The sequence below is a fragment of the Aquarana catesbeiana genome, linkage group LG05 (genome assembly GCF_042186555.1).
Source record: "Aquarana catesbeiana isolate 2022-GZ linkage group LG05, ASM4218655v1, whole genome shotgun sequence".
Lineage (NCBI taxonomy): Eukaryota > Metazoa > Chordata > Amphibia > Anura > Ranidae > Aquarana > Aquarana catesbeiana.
The window spans coordinates 267800551-267824349 of NC_133328.1; the positions used below are offsets into that span (position 1 = coordinate 267800551).

Consider the following 23799-nt stretch of genomic DNA (forward strand, 5'->3'; position numbering starts at 1 on the left):
ATCACTAGAAAAAAAATAAAAATAAATAAAAAAAAACAGGAGATCTTGAAAAAAAAAAAATATTATTCAGGAGATCATGAAAAATAATAAAGAAATCAGTCTGTCAGAACTCTGTGTGAATATCAGCAGCAAAACAACTTCATTATTCTAGCACTCTAAAGAAGAAGAGAATGCGCTGCATTAAAAGATTAAAAGATTAAATACTTTGCAGTGTGACAAATGCACTATTTCCATTACGAATGCTAGTTTTACCAGACCGAGCGCTTCCGTCTCATACTTGATTCAAAGATGCGTGGAATTTTGTGCGTCGGAATTGTGTACAGACTCTCAGAATTTACGACAACAGATTTGGTTGTCGGAAAATTTGAGAACCAGCTCTCAAATTTTGTTGGTCGGAAATTCCGACAAAAAATGTCCGATGGAGCCTACACACAGTCGGAATTTCCGACAACAAGCTCACATCGAACATTTGTTGTCGGAAATTCCGATCGTCTGTACGTGGCATTATTGTTGCAAAACACACTGATGGCATTGGTTACAGAAGGATTTCTAAACGTCTGAATGTTCCAGTGAGCTGTGTTGGGGCCATAATCCGGAACTGGAAAGAACATAATTTCACCATAAACCAGCCACGACCAGGTGCTTCTCGCAAGATTTCTGACAGAGGAGTGAAAAGAATTATCAGAGGAGTTGTCCACGAGCCAAAGACCACTTGTGGAGAGCTTCAAAAAGACCAAAGAAAACAATAAGTAACGCACTCAACTGCCATGGCCTGTATATGCACGCTCACCACTCAAGACCCCATTGCTGAAGAAAAAGCACGTTGAAGCTTGTTTAAAGTTTGCTGCACAACATTTAGACAAGCCTGTGAAATACTGGGAGAATATAGTCTGTTCAGATGAGACCAAAATTTTAAATTTTGGATGCCATAATACACCACGTTTGGAGGTCAAATGGCTCTACACATCACCCCAAAAACACCATACCAACAGTGAAGGATGGAGGTGGGAACATCATGGTGTAGGGCTTCCTTCAGCAAACTGAACTGGCAAACTTCCTAACTTTGAAGAAAGGATGAATGGAAAAATGTACCAAGGCGTTCTTGATAAAAATCTGCTGCCATCTACCAGGATGATGAAGACGAAATGAGGGTGGACATTTCAGTAAGACAATGGTCCCAAACACAAAGCCAAGGAAACTCTCAACTGATTTCAAAGAAAGAAAATAAAGCTGCTATAATGGCCCGGCCAATCAGCTGATTTGAGTCCAATAGGAAAATCTACAAACTAAAGATCAGAGTTCATAGAAGAGGCCCATGGAACTTCAAGATCTAAAGACTGTTGGAGGAATGGGCCAAAAATCACAATTGAGCAAGCGCTGTCATTACCAACAAAGGATTTTGTACAAAGTATTAAATACATTTCAGTTAGCGTATTCAATACTTTTTCCATGTGTCATTCCATTTTATTACACATAATTTCTTAACTTATTTGTTTTGGTGTCTTTGTATGTATGGATTGCATGGGTTGTTACCGACATGTGGTGGTTAATGTCAATAGCACCATATAGAAATACCCTATATTACCAAAAGTATTGGTACACCTGCCTTTACACGCACGTGAACTCTAATGGCATCCCAGTTTTCATTTGTATGGTTCAATATTGAGTTGGCCCACCCTTTAAAACTATAGCAGCTTCAACTCTTCTGGAAAGGCTGTCCACAAGGTTTAGGAGTGTGTATGGGAATGTTTGACGATTTTTCCAGAATCGCATCTGTGAAGTCAGGCACTGATGTGAACGAGAAGGCCTGGTTTGCAGTTTCTGCTCTAATTCATCCTGAAGGTGTTCTATCGGATTGAGGTCCGGACTCTGTGCAGGCCAGTCAGGTTCCTCCCCCCCAAACTCACTCATCCATATCTTTATGGACTTAGCTTGTGCACTGGTCAAAAACATTTGGTGGGGGAGTTATGGTGTGGGGTTGCTTTTCAGGGGTTGGGCTTGGCCCCTTAGCTCCAGTGAACTCTTAAGGCATCAGCATACCAAGACATCTTGAACCATTTCATGCTCCCAACTTTGTGGGAACAGTTTGGGGATGGCCCCTTCCTGTTCCAACGTGACTGCGCACCAGTGCACAAACAAGGTCCATAAAGACATGGATGAGCGAGTTTGGGAACGATTCAGCACGCTTTGTGTGTAAGCGCTGCAGGAATTGTTTACAGTGTTTCATTTGTGCTGCTTTTGGAGTATCTAGGCAGTCTCCTAGCTGACTGCTCCACAGATCTTTTTAACCACTTGCTGCTCTCCCATTTGCGCTTGAGTCAACACTAGCAGACAAGGAAAATGCTGAGAGAGAGTAGAATGCCACTGTCTGCTGCTGCTCTCCCACCATCCATTCACAGGCTGGATATTGATTGACTGTAGCAGAAAAAAGTGAGATCACCAACCTAACTGTGCTGTCTGACTGAAATCCGTAGAATTGATGGTGGATTGACAGAATTATAAATCCTTTAGCAGATATAACAGCCCCCGTGTATGTAGTTCAGCTGTGTGTTTAGCCATTTGAGAAAAAAGCTTTAATTAAAAAGTTAAAAATATAACATACTGCCTTTTTTTCCAGTTCAATTCTAAAAGATTTTAGCTGTTCTTCTGTTTCTTCCCAGGGGGATATTTTCTGCAACATTTGTTCTAGTTGACATCTCAGGGTTTTATTCTCCCTAAAATTGGGAATAAACAAAACATTTAAAAATCTTGACACTATGAGGACTTCATATATTCCATTTGCTTGAGAATGGAGATAACATTTATTTTTTCTTTAGTCTTACCTGTAAGAGCAAAGTATTTAGGAGAAGTATTCAGGAACATTGGGTTATGCTGGTGCTTTAGGAGTTTGGACGCTGGCAAAGTAAAGCTATAAGGACAGCCAAGTATAACCCCTACCACTCTGAGCATGCGCTTTTGTAGCAAGTAATGATAAGAGTGGACCATAAGAATAGAGGGTTGGGGGACCAGAGTCCCATAAGGTACGCCAAAAAAAGGATTTTAAAAGGTAAGACGAAAATCATATTTTATTAATCATACATTACAGGGCAAGTATTCAGGAACACTGAGAAATCCAAAAGCAGTCCAACTAAGGGGAGGCAACACATCAAATAAAAGACAGCTTACCAAGGGTGGATCAAAAGAGCCAACAGAGTCACCTTAAGAATTTTACAACCAATGCTGGCATCAGCCTGGTAAAACTAAACAAATGTGTGATGAGCAGTCAAATCTACCTATTAAAATGAGAAGCAGATTGTCCCCTATGGGGACCATAAGCAATGGCAAACAGTTATTCCAAAAGTTGGAGTGTCTTAACCACTTCCCCACCGGGCCAATTCTGGCATTCCTCTCCCACAAGTAAAAATTTTTTGCTAGAAAATTACTCAGAACCCCCAAACATCATATACATTTTTTTTTTAGCAGAGACCCTAGGGAATAAAATGGCAGTCATTGCAATTTTTCATGTCACATGGTATTTGCGCAGCAATTTTTCAAACACAATGTTTTTTGAAAACAAAAACACTTTCATGAATTAAAAAAAAAAAACTGCAGTATTTAAATTTTTTGCCTCCGAAAGCTCATAGAGATGATCGGGGACCATCTGGTCCATGGCCAGTTCTATGGTAAACCGCCGCTGACAGATTCATTCTCCAGCTCCCCGATCGCACTAGTAGTTTTTTGAAATCATCAAGACCTCGTGCTGATACCACGGCTTGTGGAAGAGAGTTTCACATCCTTACCTCTCTGACAGTAAAGGACCCTCTACGAAGTTAAAAGGTTAAACCGCTTCTCTTCCAGGTTTAAATGAATGGTCAAGCGTCTTTTTAAACTCCCTCCCACTGAAAATGTTTTCCCTATGCTAGAATCACCATTAAGGTACTTGTATATCGCTATTACATCTCCTCTCAAGTGTCCCTTCTCCAGAGAGAATAAAATTTAATGCTTGCAGTCGTTCCTCAAAAGTGTAGTTCTCCAGTCCCTTTATTAGCTTTGTCGCCCTTCTCTGGACATCCTTCTTGAGGTCTGGTGCCTAGAACTGGAAGGCATACTCAAGATGTGGCTGAACCAGTCTTGTAAAGTGGCAGATTATTTTTTATGCATGCTAACATTCAGCCAGCTTGGCATTGCATGCCATTGGTCATCTGCTGAGACCCCCAGATCTTTTTCCATCCTGGATTCCCTTAGTAGTTCTCCCCCTAGCCAGCATTCGTATTTTTAGCACCCAAATACATTACTTTACATTTTTACATTACTTTAAAATTTTTCAACATTAAATCGCATTTGCTATGTAGTTGCCTATCCCATTATTTAAATGACCACTCCAGGTTAAACTTTCAACATTATTATTTCTTACTTTCTTCTTCCCTGCAAAGTAAAGGCATAATGTACTAGTATGCATCACATACTAGCACATTATGTGACACTTATCTGCAAACTAAGCGTGCATCATCCCCGCTGCAGGCCGCATCTATCTCTGCCCGCCTTCCTTCTGGGGCCGCGCAATGTCAATCCCGCGTGCATGCCGCCAGTCACGGCACGAGCGGCCGTTCCTTCAGAGCGCATGCGCAGATGCTCTATGACTCTCGGAGGCCTGGGCACGACGTTAAGGGGTCACGTCCGGGCCGACTGAAGTAAACAATGCAGGGGAACCGGCTGGATTCCAGATCCCCCAGATGAAGGCACGTATACCCTGTGCCGAAGACGCGTAGGGGAGGGGCAGGACGGAGCTTTCTACACACAGACAGGCATAGGATTGTACACTGCACCGCACACCACAGGATTCATCTGTATTGCATACTTTGGATAGGATGGTGCACTGACGCACCCAAGCATTGTGAGTACCCTCCTGGAGGGATTGTTTTTATGGCTTTTCAAATAAATTCCTGGCGGTATTATGCTATGAGTCTCCTTTCTTTTATATATGTCACCATTTGAGCGTGGTACAGATCATCACCAGCAGACCCTGTATGAGCCCTGGAATGGCTCTAATGCGTGTTTTGACACTGTTTAGCCACTGTGTCACACGCTCTAAGGTGAGCGCATTATCCATTGGGGGTCACTGGAGAGCACTGCAGCATGCCATAACGTGCACATCTCTTAAGAAGAGCATGAGGAATATTTAGCACTTTTTCATAAATACAAGCATGAGGAATGCCTGCTATTTGTTTGGACACTATTGTGCACTTTGATTTATATACTCTTGTGAATGGTTTGGACTGAGATATATTCATTTGTATGAATTGGTTTTGGACACTTTATTTATTAAGTAGCACTTATATATTTTTGTTAATTATTTAAAGGATTTTTTTCTTTTCTTTCTCACATTTTTTTTTTTGCATGTTGCCATTTATTCATATATTCAATTGTGGATTTTAGTCACTTTCTTCACAGGCGTTTGACACGGTTTGTCATTTTCAATATTGTATAGATTTATTATATTCTTTGTTCACGTATTTATAGCCTTTAGCGCATGCACATATTTATTTTATTTTGGCATATACACGGTATGGAACGTGGTTAGTGTGTGCAGCTGAATTAGGTTAATTTATTCACATTGGAGCCATTAATCCATTTGTGGCTCACAAGATTTTAGCACTATTTTTTATGAATCGGCTGGAAAGCCTGAGATAATTTGATTTTTTTTTTTTTATCTCAGGCTTTCCAGCCTGGAGGAGAGATGTGGGGTCTTATAGACATCTCTCCATAAAGAGGACCTGTCATGCCCTATTTATATTACAAGGGATGTTTACATTCCTTGTAATAGGAATAAAAGGAATAAAGATAACGAAAATAAAACAAAAAATAATTAAAGCGCCCCATCCCTGAACAAAGAAACAAACGCATACGTAGGTCGCGTCCACATATGTAAACGACGTTCAAACCACACATGTGAGGTATCACCATGAACGTTAGAGCGAGAGCAATAATTCTAGCCCAAGACCTCCTCTGTAACTCTAAACAGGTAACCTGTAAAAAAAATGTTATAGTGTCACCTATGGAGATTATTAAGTACCGAAGTTTGGCGCCATTACACGAGTGTGCGCAATTTTAAAGTGTGACGTGTGAGGTATACATTTACTCGGCGTAACATCATCTGTCACATTATACTAAAAAATTGGGCTAACTTTACGGTTTTGGTTTCTTTTTTATTTGTAAAATTGTCCCCCCCCAAAAAAAAAAAAAAAAAAATTGTGTTAGAAAAATTGCTGTGCAAATACTGTGTGAGACGTAAAAAGTTACAACGACTGCCATTTCATTCCTTAGGGTCTCTGGTAAAATTTTATATATATATATATATATATATATATATATATATATATATATATATATATATACATATATATATATATATATATATATATATATATATCTCTATCTATCTATCTATCTATATATATATATATTTGGGGGTTTTGAGTAATTTTCTATCAAAAAAATTATGATTTTTACATGTAGGAGAGGAGTGATGGAATTCACGCGGTATGGAGGTGGTTAATCAGTTCCTACGTGTAAATGTTTTCCCCTTGGTAAATGCTCATAGCACTTGTACCTGTACTGCAGGTGTACATGCACTGATTATTAGTTATATACTGGAACTTCAGTGCACTTCCAGATATGTGAAGGTGGCTTCAACTTTTATAGAGCTCCTTAGGAGCCTGGGGTACACTGGCATTGCAATTACAAATTCTTGAAGTAAATTAGTGCTTTGCCACATATCCCATATGTACACCTACTGTATTTGTTCAGCGAGTAAGATCATCACAGCCTATGCCAGTGAGTGGGGTTCCAAGCATCACTTTGCAAGATAAAATATACATTTGCAAAATAGGGCACTATGTTAAAGGCTTACACTGAAGTCACTGTATTTACAGATTGGTATCTTAGGAGAAATACGGATTTGCTTTAGGAGTCAAGAACAGATAGCACGTTCAATAATAAATTGTATACCAAACATGTATTAAATTTGCCAGATCAAAGCACTATATTTGATATACTGATATTTAAGATAAACAGACAGTTGGTTGTTTTCAGTGAACTAATTGTAACACTTCAGATGTGATAGTTATGAATACATAAATTTCAAAAGCCATATGCATGCACCCCGACAACAATTAGTTCAAAATGTTTGTGCGATACCAAAAAAATAAAAAATAAAATAAAGGCTCATAACAATTAGGACTTTGAGAATTACTATTGCTACTTGAGAAAGAAACAAGAAATAATGTTTTGACAATTCCTCTTATATATGTATGCATTGCTTTATCTAGAAGATCCATACCAATTGTAGGATACAATGAAATTTGATTACTATCGAGGATCACTTACCTTTCTGCATCCCTTAGATGTATTAACTTTAGTTAAGAATAAAAAAATTTAAAAAAAAAGTGAAAAGCATAAAATCATTTAGCTTTAAGTGCTTTTGTGACTGTAACTAATAGGGTGTGGCACCTTCTATACCATCCACAATTTGGATTGTCATTCCTCACAGTGGTTCTCAACTGCCAGGCCAGAGTTTCCTTACTACTGGGACATATGCTGCCAGAACACTCCCGTGAGATATGGAAGTTGAAATAAAATGAAACAGCCATGCCCCACAGTTTTTCGACTTCCATTCAAAATTTTCATCCAAAAACAAATCCATAACGTGTTCTTGTTTGAGATTTGCACCAAACTTTCATGCCCCGTGCACATGATTGGACTTTCTGAAAACAAAACCGTGGATTTTTGTTCGAAGGATGTTGGCTCCAACTTGTCTTGCATTCACACGGTCACACAAACGTTGGCCAACAATTACGAACGTAGTGACGTACGTGATATCTCCATTATGAACGCTAGTTATATCTCCGGCTCATACTTGATTCCAAGCATGCGTGGACTTTTGTCTGACGGACTTGCGTACACACGATCGGAAAGTCTGACAACAAACATTTGTTAAATAAAAGAAAAAAATCCTACGAGCCACACTGAACCCAGTGCTAAGTGTAAGCACTACTCAGCCGCATGCATGAAACACGTCTCGTATTGCGTGTAGATAGCAAATAAATAAAAAGAGATGATGCGCCCCTATTATGACACAAAAAATTTGCATAAAATGTGTGTGGAAGTATATAACACACTAAATATTGTGAAATAAATTAAATAAACATAATCGTAAAAAGCTAATAAATATTAAGTGCATAAGCAAATACTGCAAGTATAAAACCACATTTGCTTTAGATATACATCATAAGTGCAAACAGATAACAAAAAGTGCCATGTGCCAAACAATTTATATACACAATAGTCCTTATTGAACTACATAAATATATACCGAGCATGTAAAAAGTCCTGCACATAGATAATAAAGTGCTAATGTGTGATCTTCAATGGTGGTATATTCAAACGTGCTTATATCTCCACGTGCCACAGGTCATGCGATGGTGCAATACAGGTGACCCCCCCAAGGTAATGCGCTCACCTCAGAGTATGTGACTAAGTCGCTAAACAAAGTCAGAGAATGCTTTTGAGCCACTCCGGGCTCTGTGCGGATCACAGGCTCCAGGACAGGAACAGTCAGTGGATAAGAAGAAAGAAACATATAGCGTAATAACATTTTAAACTATTTATTCCAAAACCAGATAAAACACTCCCCCAAACGGGGTACTCAAATTTTCAGGGTGGCTCAGTGCACCAGTCTAAAGCAAGCATGTAAATAGGTAAAGCAGTGAGGATATGGCGTCCGTCCCAACACCGGCAGCGACCGCTGCCTAACACTCCATCCTGGCCCCTCCCCTACACGTCTTTGACACGGGGCATACGTGTCAACATCATTCCCCCTGATGACGACACGTATGCCCTGTGTCGAAGAAGCGTAGGGGAGGGACGCCATATCCTCACAGCTTTAGCTATTTACATGCTTGCTTTAGAGTGGTGCACTGACGCACCCTGAAAATGTGAGTACCCCACTGGTTTTGGAATAAATAGTTTAAAACGTTATTACGCTATATAGTTACATAGTCCAAGTCCAACCTATGTAATATATGGTTCTTTCTTCTTATCCACTGACTGTTCCCGTGCTGGAGCCTGTGATCCTGTGATCCCCACAGAGCCCGGGGTGGCTCAAAAGCATTCTCTGACTTTGTTTAGTGACTTAGTCACATACTCTGAGGTGAGCGCATTACCTTGGGGGGGGGGGGTCACCTGTATTGCACCTGTGGCACGTGGAGATATAAGCACGTTTGAATATACCACCATTGAAGATTACACATTAGCACTTTATTATCTATGTGCAGGACTTTTTACATGCTCAGTATATATTTATGTAGGTCAATAAGGACTATTGTGTATATTAATTGTGTGGCACTAAGAACTTTACAGTTTGTTTGGCACATGGCACTTTTTGGTATCTGTTTGCACTTATGATGTATATCTAAAGCAAAATGTGGTTTTATACTTGCAGTATTTGCTTATGCACTTAAAATTTATTAGCTTTTTGCGATTATGTTTATTTAATTTATTTCACAATATTTAGTGTGGTATACACTTCCACACACATTTTATGCACATTTTTTGTGCCATGATAGGGGCACATCTAGCACACTTTAGCGCATCATTACTTTTTATTTATTAACATTTGTTGGCGGAAAATTTGAGAACCTGCTAGCCAACATTTGTTGGCGGAAAGTCCGACAACAAATGTTCGATGGAGCATACACACGGTCGGACTTTCCGCCAACAAGGTCACATCCAACATTTGTAGTCGGAAAATCCGATTGTGTGTACGGGGCATTAGAGCACTCGTCTGAGATTAACCCCAAAACAAAACAACCGCGTAGAGGTAAATAATCAACAGTAACATTGCCCTGATTCAAAACCATCAAATGTGTATCATGAGCCAATTAAGCCAGCACCCAGCGTCCTTAACAACGGATGACTCATCAGCCGTCGGCGGGATTCCCTGCCGACAGCTGAATGTAAAAAATAAATCAAATTAAAAAAAGCACCCCATTGCCGGCAATAAAAAAATAATTGTGAAAAAAAAAAAAAAACGTGGCTGGTATGAATTTTAAAGGGGAACCCCCGTGTCAAATTTTAGAAAAATAATTGGGGTGTCCCCCCCAAAATCTATTCAAGACCCTTATCCGAGCATGCAGCCTGGCAGGCCAGGAAGGGGGGGGGGTAAGCGAGCACCCCATCGCCCGAACCATAGCAAGCCACATGCCCACAACATGGGGGGGCTTTGGGGCAGGGGGGGCTCTGACCCCCAACCTAAAGCACCTTGTCCCCATGTTGATGGAGGCAAGGGCCTCTTCCCTTCAACCCTGGGCAGTGATTTTGGGGGTCTGCAAAGGCACGGGGCTTATCGGAATCTGGAAGCCCCCATTAACAAGGGGGCCCCCAGACCCCGCCCCTCCATGTGAATGAGCATGGGGTACATTGTACCCCAAAAAGAGTGTCAAAAAGAAATAAACACAGACACAATTTTTTTTTACAATTCCTTAATTAAAAATAACAAAAACAATGTCCCCCGGTGTAGCTCCATCGTCAATCAACGCCTGCAGTACCGCCAGATCTGAAAAAAAAAAGGTCCGCCCGCTCTGAAGGCTCCCGCCATCTGCCTGCTCCACCTTGTGAAAAAGTTTTTAACCACTTCAGCCCCAGAAGGTTTACCCCCCTTCATGACCAGGCCATTTTTTGCGATACGGCACTGCGTTATTTTAACTGACAATTGCGCGATGCTGTACACAGATAAAATTGATGTTCTTTTTTTTTCCCACAAATGGAGTTTTCTTGTCGTGGTATTTGATCAGCTTTGTGGTTTTTATTTTTTGGGCTATTAAAAAAATAAATAAATAAAAAAAAAAAGACAATTTTGAAAAAAAAACACAATTGGGGGGGACACGCAGATTTTTTTTTATTTTGGCATTTTCCCTTAAAATGCGTACCAGACCTGAAAGGCTATTTTTTTCCTTATCCAATTCGTGTTCAAAACAGATCCGATGTGCAATTCGGATGCGTTCCCATAGAAGGCAATGAGCCTGGAATTTGCATCTGAACCGCACCGCAGTTCTTAAAAAACTCTTTTTAAATTTGCAGCAAATTCAAATGTCATGCGTATCAGATTGAAAATGCATTCAATTTGCATATATGTGAACAGAGCCTAAGACGCTAACCCTAACAAAACACCATTCTAAACCATAGTTACATAGTTCTTGAGGTTGAAAAAAAAAAAAGACACAAGTCCAACAAGTCCAAACTGTGTGCGTGCTTTTATGTTAATATTACATTGTATATCCCTGTATGTTGTGGTCATTTAGGTGCCATTCAGTTTTTTGTAATTATTGATGCTCTCCCCTGAAACCGCTGTTTGTGAAAGAGCTTACATATCCTTACCGCTCTAACAGTAAAGAACCCTCTACGCAGTTTAAAGTTAAAACACTTCTCTTCTAATTTTATTGACTGGCCGCGTGCCTTTTTAAATCCCCTTGCGTGAAAGAGTTTTATCCCTATCGTGGGGTCACCAGTACGGTATTTGTACATTGAAATCATATCCTCTCTCAAGCGCCTCTTCTCCAGAGAGAATAAGTTCAGTGCTAGCAGTCTTTCCCCGTAGCCAAGATCCTCCAGTCCCTTTATTAGCTTTGTTGCCCTTCTCTGGACCCTCGCCAGCACATAACTTCTGAGGACTGGTGCCCAGACCTGGACGGCATACTCCTGATGAGGTCAGACCAGAGTCTTGTAGAGTGGGAGAATTATTTTATCTCTGGAGCGAATCCCCTTTTTAATGCATGCCAATATTCTGGCTTTGCTTGCAGCAGCCTGGCATTGCATGAGTGTCATCTACTAGGACCCCCAGGTCCTTTTCCATCCTAGATTCCCCCAGAGGTTCTCCCCCTAGCGAGTATATTGCATTCATATTTTTGGCACCCAAATGCATTATTTTACATTTTTCAACATTAACCACTTCAATACCCGCCTATTGAAATATGACGTCTGCAGAAATATGATGTCCTTGGCTTTCTGGCCGTATAGGGGGCGCGCACGCCGCAGAGGAGCCAATGCGCGTGCCCAGCAGCCATGATTTCCGCCAGGCACCCACGATCGTTTGTGACAGAGCAGAAATATGGATCTGTGTGTATAAATGCACAGATCCATGTCCTGTCAGGGGAGAGGAGACCGATCGTGTGTTCCTAGTATATAGGAACACAGATCGGTCTCCTCTCCTAGTCAGTCCCATCCCCCCGCTAGTTAGAATCACTCCCTAGGTAACACATTTAACCCCTTGATCACCCCCTAGTGTTAACTCATTCCCTGCCAGTGACATTTATACAGTAATCAGTGCATATTTATAGCACTGATCGCTGTATAAATGTCAATGGTCTTAAAATAGTCTCAAAAGTGTCCGATCTGTCCGCCACAATGTCACAGTCACAATAAAAAACATAAATAAATAAAAAAAAAATCACAGATCACTGCCATTACTAGCAAAAAAAAAAAATGCTATAAATCAATAACTTATTTTGTAGGCGCTATGACTTTTGCGCAAACCAATCAATATACGCTTATTGCGATTTTTTTACCAAAAATATGTAGAAGAATACATAATCGGCCTAAACTGAGGAAAAAAATGTTTTGTTTTTTTTTCAAATTGGGATATTTATTATAGCAAAAAGTATTGTGTTTTTTCACAATTGTTGCTCTTTTTTGTTTATAGTGCAAAAAATAAAAACCGCAGAGGTGATCAAATACCGCCAAAAGAAAGCTCTATTTGTGGGGAAGAAATGATAAAAATGTCATTTGGGTACAGTGTTGCATGACCGCGCAAATGTAAATCAAATGTTAAAGTGCTGAAAGTTGAAAATTGGCCTGGGCAGGAAGGGGGTGAAAATGCCCTGTATTGAAGTGGTTAAACCTCATTTGCCATGCAGCTGCCCACCCCACCCCATTAATTAGTTTAGATCTTCTTGCAAAGTTATCACATCCTGCGTAGAAATTATTTCCCTGCTTAGCTTAGTATCGTCCGCAAATGCTGAGATTGAGCTGTTTATCCCATCATCCAGATCGTTTATGAATAAATTAAATAGGATTGGTCTCAGGACAGAACACTGGGGAATCCCGCTTTCCCCACCAGACCATTCTGAGTACTCCTCATTTATCCCCACCCTCTGGACTCGCCCCCCGTAGCCAGTTTTCAATCCATGTACTCACCCTTAACCCACCAGTACCCGCTGCCCAAATGTCCTCTGATCTTGCAAATCTTTGGGTAACAATTTAATGTGCAGATCACATATACTCTAGATTCCAGCCCACAAAAAAGCTATCTTTTATTCTTCCATGTGTAAAACATAAAATTAGAGTCTGAAAATTAACACATATGTTGATCAACTAGCGTTAGGACAGTTGAATACTACAGAAAGGAGAGGGAAGAGAAATATTGGAGGGCCCCTAATTCTCCATCAAGTTCACCCTCACTGCATAAATGAGCCACTTTCATTAACCGCTTGCCGACCGGCTCATGCCGATATACATCGGCAGAAGGGCACATACAGGCAGATTACGTACCTGTATGTTGCCCTTTAAGAAGCGGTTCACGCCCGCTGCGACCTCCGTGAGTGTGATCGCGGGTCCCGCAGACTTGATGCCTGCGGGAATACCCAAGATTGTCTCACGGAGAGGGTGAACAGGGAAATGCTGATGTAAACAAGCATTTCCCCGTTCTGCCTAGTGACACTGTCACTGATCAGGAGCAGTGATCAGTGTCATGTCACACACAGCGCCTCCTCCCCACAGTTAGAATCACTCCCTAGGACACACTTAACCCCTACAGCGCCACCTAGTGGTTAACCCCTTCACTGCCAGTCACATTTACACAGTAATCAATGCATTTTTAATTGCACTGATCGCTGTATAAATGTGAATGGTTCCAAAATTGCGCCATGGTGTCCGATCTGTCCGCCATAATGTCGGAGTCACGATAAAAATCGCTGATCGCTGCCATTACTAGTAAAAAAAAAAAAAAAAAAGATTAATAAACATGTCATAAAACTATCCCCTATTTTGTAGACGCTATAATTTATGCGCAAACCAAACGCTTATTGCGATTTTTTTTTACCAAAAATATGTAGAAGAATACGTACCGGCCTAAACTGAGGGAACAAAAAAATGTTTTTTTATATATTTTTTGGGGATATTTATTATAGCAAAAAGTTTTTAAAAAATGCATTTTTTTCAAAACTGGCGCTTTTTTTTGTTTACAGCGCAAAAAAAAAAAAAAAAAAAAAAAAAAAAAAAAAAAAAAAAATCGCAAGGGTGATCAAATACCACCAAAGGAAAGCTCTATTTGTGGGGGAAAAAAAAAGGACATCAATTTCGTTTGGGAGCCATGTCGCACGACCGCGCAATTGTCAGTTAAAGCGAAGCAGTGCTGAATTGCAAAAAGTACTCTGGTCTTTGGGCAGCCAAATGGTCCGGGGCTTAAGTGGTTAAGGATCGGAGGTAAAAACAATGGTCCCAAATAATAGGATTTTTAGAAAAGCTTACCTGTAAAATTCTTTTCTTTTGAAGTACATCACGGGACACAGAGCCATAGTAATTACTATGTGGGTTATAGTCCACCTTTAGGTGCTGGACAATGACACACCCTAAACAGGAAGTTGCCTCCCTATATACCCCCCCCCATACCAGGAATATCTCAGTTTTGTAGCAAAGCAATACATGTGTATACTAGAAAGAGGGGTGGGACTTCTGTGTCCCATGATGTACTTCAAAAGAAAATGATTTTATAGGTAAGCTGTTATAAAAATCCTATTTTCTTTAATCGAACATTACGGGACACAGAGCCATAGTAATAACTATGTGGGATGTCCCAGAGCAATGCCAACTGAAGGGAGGGAGACAACAAAGGTAGGGCACCATGAGATCAGAGGACTTATACTGCTGCCTGCAGTACACTGCGCCCAAAGGCGACATACTCATGTGTTTTTACATCCACCTGATAGAATCTGGCAAATGTATGGATTGAAGACCAAGTTGCAGCCTTGCAGATTTAAGCCATGGTGGCTTGGTGATGCACTGCCCACGAAGCACTAACAGCCCTATAGGAGTGCGTTTTGATTTGAGAGGGTAGAAACTACCTCTTTAAACCAAAAGCTAGAACGATTACTTGTCGAGTTTAGAAAAGTAGATTTCCATGTCTTTAAGTAGACCGCTCTCACCACATCAAGAAAATGTAGTGATTTTTCTTCCATAGAACAGGGTTCTGGAAAAAAATGAAGGCAGAACAATATCCTGGTTTAGATAAAAAAACTTGATACTACCTTCTGTAAAAAGTTAGGATGAGGATGCAATACCACCTTACCCTTGAAAACAATAAAAATATGGCTCTTTACAAGAAAGAGCAGCCAATTCTGATACCACCTTCTTGCAGCAGATATGGTTACCAGAAAAAATAGGTTTCCTTGTAAAAAAAGCACCAAGGGAATATGTCATATCGGCCCAAAAAAAGGCCTTTTTTGTAATGCCGACAAAACTAAATTCAAGTCCCAAGGGTTCAGGGGTGACCTAACCGGAGATTAAGCCCTGTTAACCCCTGAATAAAGTTACGAACCAAAGAATGCGAAGCAAGTGGTCGTTGAAATAATACAGATAAGGCTGAGATCTGTCCTTAGAAAGCACTCAAGGCCAGCTTTATTTCTCCCCCCATCTGCAGAAAGTCAAGGATTCTAGCTTTGACCTATTTCCTGGGGTGCAACCCCTGGTTTTACACCAGGAGATATATGCTTCCCAGACTCCATAATATAAAATTATGGAGACCGGCTCCCTTGCATTAACCAAGATAGAAACCACTGAACCTGACAGCCCATGCTTCTTCAGAGTGTGGGTCTCAATAGCCAAACCATTAAATTTAACGTTTGTAAAGTAGAATGGAATACCGGACCTTGCAAGAGAAGGTCTGGCAGTGGCGGTAGGGTCCATGGGTCCCCCCTACTGCCATCTTTACGATCTCCGCATACCAAGATTTCCTGGGCCCACAAGAATCACAGACTTCCCTTCCTGCTTGATCCTGCGAAGTCGTGGATGCAGGCAGAATGGGAGGGAATGCATAAATCAGCGAGAACCGATTCCACGGGAATAGCAAGGCATCTGTCCCGCATGCTAGCGGATCCTTTGTTTTTGACACAAAGTTGTCGATTTCATTGTTGAACCTGGACATAAACAGATCTATGTCTGGGATCCTCCATCTTTGGCATATTGACAGGAAGATATCGGGGTGAAGGAACCATTCTCCCGGGAACAACTGCTGGCGACTCAAGTAGTCCGCCTGTCAATTTTCTATTCCTAGAATGAAGACCGCCGATAGGCAAAGTACACTATTTTCTGCCCAAGATAGGCTATGATTCACCTTTCTCTGGGCCGCACAATTTCTTGTGCCCCCTTGGTGATTAATAGAGGCCATTGCTGTGGCAAGACGGATTGAATCCTGGCAGGACAATACCGTAAACGGAACGTTTAGGCCCTCAGAACCAAGGGCTCTGCCTGAATTTCTAGAATGATAATGGGCAAGGCCATTTCTGATCTGGGCCACTTCCGTGGTAACTGAAGGAAGGATTTTCCCCGTTGCAGATTTTTGGATATCAACCATAAACTGAGGCTCCGGCGTACCCAGCCTACAGCACCTGGTATTTCCAGGTGGTCCATCCAGGTACTAACCAGGCCCGACCCTGCTTAGCCTCCAAGATCAGATGAGATTGGGCGCATTCAGGATGATGTGGCCATAGGCTTTGGAGTCAGACACATTGGGAATCTGGAGCTTGAACCCTTTGTTCCAAGCCGATAGGATACCATTTTGCAGCAGTCTCGAATGAAACTGAGCATAAGGAACGACCTTGAATGAAGCCACCGTCTTTCCCAACAACCTCATGCAAAGTTGAATAGAAGAATTAATCTTGCTTTGACCACCTAAATCAGTTCCTTTATGGTGCTGATTTTTGCCTGGAGCAAGAATACCCCTTTTCTGGGTGTATCTGTGATCAGACCCAAGTATTTTAGCCTTTTTCATGGATTTAGAGACGATTTCTCCTAGGTTGAGAATCCGACCTAGATATTCCAGGTAGTTGAATGTGGTGACCATACTTTGGTCTAAGCGGGCTACTGACTGGACTATCAAGAACAGATCGTCCAGGTAAACCATAATCATTATACCTTGGGCCCTTAATCTGGCTAGAAGAGGGACCAGAACCACTGTAAAACACTCAAGGTGCAGTAGCTAGACCGGAAAGCAGAGCTACACACTGAAAATGAAGATTTTCCACTTTGAAAAGTGGATATTACTAGTGAGCGAGGAAATAGGCATAATGGAGGTATGCATCTTTGACGTCGATTGACACCAGAAGTTCTCCTTGTAGGATGGAGATAACTCATTGGGTTGACTCCATGCGAAAAATGAGTGGTTATATTCAGGAATTGAATTTAAGTTTTTGAGATCCACAATGTCCATTTGGATTTAACCAAACCCAAACCTCTACTCTTACATGGGGGCCACCGTGATCACTTTTTGCCAAAAGATGGTCCAATGCTTGAGAGAAAGACTTTTTCTCTGGATCCTTAGGAACGTCTGATCTTGACACACTTTCTGCCAGATCCTTGAGAACTGCAGAAGAATTCCCCCTACTGAGCGAGCAGGGGTGCCTCCTCATAAGGAGGCTTCAGTATCTTGTAGGTTTCCTCCCCCAAGACCTTTTTTGTCCCTGGGGTTCTCTTTTGAACCTAAAGGCAGAAGCCGTTGTGACTGCCTGGAGGCTAATGACCCTGGCACAGAAGAAGGAGCTTTAAAATGAAAATACATTTACTCCTTTTCTTAAATGGCAAAAGGGGTACTTTTTCCACTAGAATTTCTTTGGATGTATTATCCAAAACATCCCCAAATAGCTGTTTTACTGCAAAATGGAAGACTAGCCAGGAGCTTCTGCATGGTGCTTAGCGAAGGGTGCAAGGGCGCAAGGCTTGAGAGATAGAAACTCATAGCAACTATTGCACACAAAGCTGCCAGATCCTGGGCCTGCTGAGCAGGATAACCTTGAACACCTTTTAAACTGGTCTCTCAATGATTAAGCAATTACTGTCAGCGCAGGCTGAGACACTCAATCTGCCAGAGGAAAAAAAAAAAAAAGCATTTTTTTTTTTTTTTTTAAAAGGAATTCCAACTTTTTATCCGTTGGATCCCTAAGCATTTGAGCATTGTCTACCGGACAAGGCAAACTCTTATTCACAGAGTATATAGCCGCATTAATTGCTGGTATACCCTACATAGTGAATTTCCTTCACCATAGGATAAAGTGTGAAAACTTTTTAGGAGAGAAAATAACGCTTATCTGGGTGATCCTCTCAAGATACAAAAAAGCTTTTCCAACAATGAAAGGACAGGAAAAAGGCATGCACAGCTTGAGGAGGCTTTAGCGAACCCAACCACTCAGTTAAGGGTACATAAATGTGGAGCGGATCATTCAGCAAGAAACTGCACCATCAATATTAAGATTGAAACAGCTGATTCTCCCGCATTTGACACCTTAGAAGAGGAGTCATCAGCCTTACCACGGTCCCCTAAGGGAATTAGTCTTCTCCTGCCCCTAGTTCCTCAGTTTGAGCATCCTGGGTAATGGAAGAGAACCTGTCGCATTTTGACCCACACTGGGATGCGATTAAAGTCGCTAAACTTTTTTTTTTTTTTTTTTTTAACTATCATGGCTGAGGAAAAAAGATCTTTTTAGTGAAATAAACAGAGGCTGCAGTGTTGAAAACAGTTGCAAACATTTCATGGCCCAGATGCTCACTCTGACCAGCCACCCCCTCTCAGGGGAGGATGCCATTTGTAGAGATGAGTAGGCTTTCCAGAGCTTAAGGGAGACCCTTTTGGCTCTTTTTTGGGGGTGTTTCAACCCCCCTTCTGACCTTAGCCCGATGCACAAAGCAGAGGAACTACCAGAAGAAATCGCATCCACTGCTTGAGCAATAGTCAGCCACTGCTATTAATGCTCAGCCCGATGCAAATAGTAAATGTGTCAAATAGGAAATGCCTGTGTTACCAAAACCTCTTTCATGCTCCTCTTGGCTCTTATGACTATCCGACAATTTTGCAGCCAGCACAAATGGAGGTTTTTTTTAAAAAAAACACTCCTGCGTTGGAGGATGACAACGCCGGGTTAAGCCCCGCCCCCACCTCGCATCGCGCCTCCTCCTTTCTCTTTAAAAAAAAGTTCTCCCGTGCAAGCACGGGCCTCCGATCCACCGGGATTGGCGAGTGAGGAAGGGATGGCGTGGAGGAGACCTGGAAGCCGCCGCCGAGTAGGGGCAGTGAAAGAAAATGGCATTGCAGATCGTTTTTAGTTCTCCCTTATACTCAGCCTCATAAAGAGGGGAAGAGTTCAGCCCAGGTGGGGGTGTCTGGAGGAAGCAAACCCCCCCCCCAAACTTACCGGATATCTGCCTGCTAGCTGGAGGGGAAAAAAAAAAAAAAGTCTGCTGCTTCTGTGACACAGCGTGATCTCTGAGCAAAGCATGAGAAGGTATGTGGTCCATACAGCCCCCAGTGGTGACACTTAGCCATGACAACATTTACTTTAAAGGAGACTTTTCATAAGAAAATTTAAAAATTCCTTAGAAAACTCCACTTACCTTTCCCACCTCAGGGTTTTCTGTGGTAAAACCAACAGACCCAAACTTCACCCTTCACGGTGGGTTCCGTTAACAAACCTTTAGGAACCGGGGACCCTTGGGGAACCCACAATCCTGGACCTGTAAAAAGAACCAGCCAGTAAAACTTTATGGCCTTAATACCAAAAGTACTGGATCCCACTCTCTAAAAAGAGAAGCAAAACCTAATTTCTTCGGATACGAGGCCCAGGCACCATTCAATTTGGCCTAAAAGACACTTTGAATGGATCCGGCTGCATAGCTAGCCCCAGCAAGGATTGCTCCAGTGGAGCTCAGCACAGCACATCTTCACTCGTGACCAACACCTTAGAACACTGGCGAAAAAACTGAGATGCTCCCAGTATGGGGGGTTATATAGGGAGTCAGCTTCCTGTTTAGGGTGTGCCAGTGTCCAGCACCTGAAGGTGGACTATAACCCACATAGTATTTACTATGGCTCTGTGTCCCGTGATGTACGATTAAAGAAATTACATGAAGTGTGCACCAGTGCTTTTTTTCCCCCCTGGCGTTTTACTTTCATTATGTTTCACACCTTTTTTTTATGGAGTTAAGGATGTACTGTATGTGTGAACAAGGTACATTTTAAAGCACCAAGGCTATCTATATAGCACTGTTCACAACCTGCACAATTACAGGAATAATGGCATGCATGGAGCCAGGAGTGAAAGCAAATTTGGGTGAGAGGTTCTCATCATATAGTTTAATACTAGAATAGAGTTTTAATTGTGGCAAAAATAGTTGAAATAATACAAAAAAACTGACATGTTTTAAATGAATGCAAACACTTTTTAAAGTAAAAGGATATCATCACATTTCTGTTGATACTCAGCGAGCAGGTGGCTGCAAAACAGGTAAAAAGTAAAAAACACAAATTATGATTATATTGTGAAATTATATTATATATTATAGTGAAAGAATATGAAGATTTAATTACATAAATATGTTCAGCAATAACCTTTACTAGATGTTTTAACAATTCTGATGTTATAGTCTCATGTTTTATGGGTTATAAAAAATACTTTACAGGACACACCAAAAAACAAAGATAAGAGAAAAATACATTTGGGCCACATTTACCGATTGCAAGACATTACAGAATGCAGGCATAAAATTCTAAAATTACATGCATCACAGGCTTGCAGAAAAGCGACAAATCACAGAGAAAAGTTATTTTGCAAAAGCACACAGTGTGGTTAACTGTAAAACAGATTCCTTTTGTCCTAAGCATTCTCCAGGTAGAAACAGGATTTTGTTGTACTTACTGTAAATCCTTTTCTCTGCATTCATTGGAGGACACAGCTTCCACTTTAAAGGATCACCTACTGGGTATAATAAACCCTGCAGGAGTAGGATGCCAAGTACAACTAAAAAATAAGTCAGCCCAGGTGGTAGCTCCTGTTGGTGGCCAAAACACCTTACACTGTGGAACAATTCAGTTTGCAATGCAATAGGTTGGATGGGGAACGTCAGTGCACAGCCATTTTCAGATCTCTCCAGAGATGTTCAATCAGGGTAAAGTCTGGGTTCTGGCTGGGCCACTCAAGGATATTAACAGAGTGCTCCCACAACCACTCCTTTGTTATCTTGGCTGTGTGCTTAGGGTTGTTGTCCTGTTGGAAGATAAACCTTTGCCCCAGTCCAGAGAGCTTTGGGGCAGGTTTTCATCAAGGATGTCTCTTTACATTGCTGCATTCTTCTTTCTCTCGATCCTGACTAGTCTCCCAGTTCCTGCTGCTGAAAAACATCCCTACAGCATGATGCCACCATCACCATGCTTCACTGTAGTGATGGTTTTGGTGCCTGGTTTCCAAATTTCTCCTGACATGGCGCTTGCCATTCAGGCCAAAGAGTTACATTTTTGTTTCATCAGACCAGATTATTTTGTTTCTCATGGTCCGATTCCCCTTATGGTGCCTTTTGGCAAAATCCAGGCAGCTTTCATGTGCCTTTTACTGAGGAGTGGCTTCTGTCTGGCCACTCTACCATTCAGGCCTGATTGATGGAGTGCTGCAGAAATGGTTGTTCTTCTGGAAGGTTCTCCTCTCTCCACAGAGAAATACTGGAGCTCTGTCAAAGTGACCATCAGGTTCTTGGTCACCTCCCTGACTAAGGCCCTTCTCCCCCCGATCACTCAGTTTGGCCGGGGGGCTCACTCTTGGAGGAGTCCTCTTCTATTTGTGGATGATGGAGGCCACTGTGCTCAGTGGAATCTTCAATGCTGCAGACATTTTTCTGTACCCTTCCTCAGATCTGTGCCTCGATACAATCCTATCACGGAGGTCTACAGATAATTCCTTGGACTTCATGGCTTGGTTTGTGCTCTGACATGCACTGTTAACTGTGGGACCTTATATAAACAGGTGTGTACCTTTCCAAATCATGTCCAATCAACTGAATTTACCACAGGTGGACTCCAATCAAGTTGTAGAAACATCTCAAGGATGATCAGTGGAAACAGGGTGCACCTGAGCTCAATTTTTAGTGTCATGGCAAAGGCTGTAAATACTTATGTACATGTGAATTTTTTTGTTTTTTATTTTTAATAAATTTGCAAAGATTTCAAACGTCTTTCACATTGTCATTATGGGGTATTGTTTGTAGAATTTTAAAGGAAAATAATGAATTTAAACCATTTTGGAATAAGGCTGTAACATAACAAAAAATTAAAGCGCTGTGAATACTTTCCGGATGCACTGTAAATACCTTTTACCTTTACAACCTCTTTGAAGACGATTTTGTCAAGCGACTTACCTTGATCTCTCTCTACCCAAAGACAGCAGAGATTTGTTTTTCTGCGACCAGATCTCAAGCCACAAAATTCTGAGGTGGTGTTGCGCATACAGAATCGCTTTGAAGGCTGCCACCGAGAGACCCAAAACTTGCATGCAATGGCACTCACCTGCAAGCAGGCAATCCTGAATTTGTAGTTTCCAGAGTTTTTGTGACACAAGAAACAACTTGGCCTGGTTAGTATTCAACATCAGCCCAAGGTATTTCAAATGTTGTGACAGAATCAGGATTTCAAATTCACCCAGACTCCTCCAGCCTCTGAACAATGACGGACAGTTCCAAATGAGCCTCTATAGATACCCTACAACCATTATTCATCTTGACCTCAAAGCAGCCAGCACTGGCGCCAATGTTCTGGTAAACATCTGAGGGGCCATGGCTGCAAATTGATAGCGCTCCAGCACTACTGCAAAGCACAAGAACCACTTGTGACCCTAGTAATGGGTACATGAAAGAATGCACCCTTGATATCTATGGATGCCAGAAAGTCCTCCTGATGCAAGGATGCCACTACCCAACAGTAATTCTATTTTGAACTTGAAGTAGATTGACAAAAACAGTGAATGCTTTGACATCCAATGCAATCTATTCTTTGTATTTGATCACTATATATAGTTCATACAATAGTTTTGGTGCTGCACATTTAGGGCGCTTTCACACTGGGGCAGTTTGCAGGAGCTATTGCGCTAATAATAGCGCCTGCAAACCGACCCGAAAGTGCCGCTGCTTTGTCTCCAGTGTGAAAGCCCCAAGGGCTCTCACACTGGAGCGGTGCGCTGGCAGGACGGGAAAAAAAGTCCCGCCAGCAGCATCTTTGCAATGGGACAGCGTGGCTATACCGCTGGCAAAGCGCCTCAGCAGAGGCGCTTTGCTGTGGCTTTTAACCCTTTCTTGGCCATTAGCGGGGGGTAAAACCACCCCGCTAGCGGCCGAATACCGACGGTAAAGCTCCGCTTACAATAGCGACGCTTTATCGCCGACACCGCCCCCGCCCCAGTGTGAAAGGGGCCTTATTTACATTTAATATTGAGGTTTGTGTATTAACCGCTTCTTTGCAAGCTGCCTGGTCCCAATAACGCTGACTATTTGTTACAAACCATAGCACTAGACCAGGACAGCACCCTACAGCTATCTCAAAACGATGCACCATGTGCCAAGGTGCATGCAGGATCCAATGCCTGAAGCAACATTACAGGTAGGTCCCACATCTTAATCCAAGTGGAGTCGAGGTATGGTCCCCCCCGAGGCTCAGCCAAGGAGTCAGCCAATCAGAAAGCTGCA

The 23799-nt window shown here is 41.8% G+C and overlaps 1 protein-coding gene and 1 pseudogene across 5 annotated transcripts in view; both read right to left on the minus strand.

Moving 5' to 3' along the window:
- Window positions 1–23799, minus strand: part of ICE1 (interactor of little elongation complex ELL subunit 1) — a 467878-nt gene that overhangs the window by 373866 nt on the left and 70213 nt on the right. For 4 of the 5 annotated variants that reach the window (XM_073630759.1, XM_073630758.1, XM_073630757.1 and 1 more), the window contains 3 exons: window positions 20532–20568; window positions 7366–7382; window positions 2603–2714 (listed from right to left, as the gene is read on the minus strand). In XM_073630759.1, the coding sequence (XP_073486860.1) occupies window positions 2603–2714; window positions 7366–7382; window positions 20532–20568 (166 nt within the window). The remainder of the gene's footprint in view (window positions 1–2602; window positions 2715–7365; window positions 7383–20531; window positions 20569–23799) is intronic. The other variant, XM_073630760.1, reaches the window with a different exon arrangement.
- Window positions 16683–16798, minus strand: LOC141146331 (5S ribosomal RNA; annotated as a pseudogene).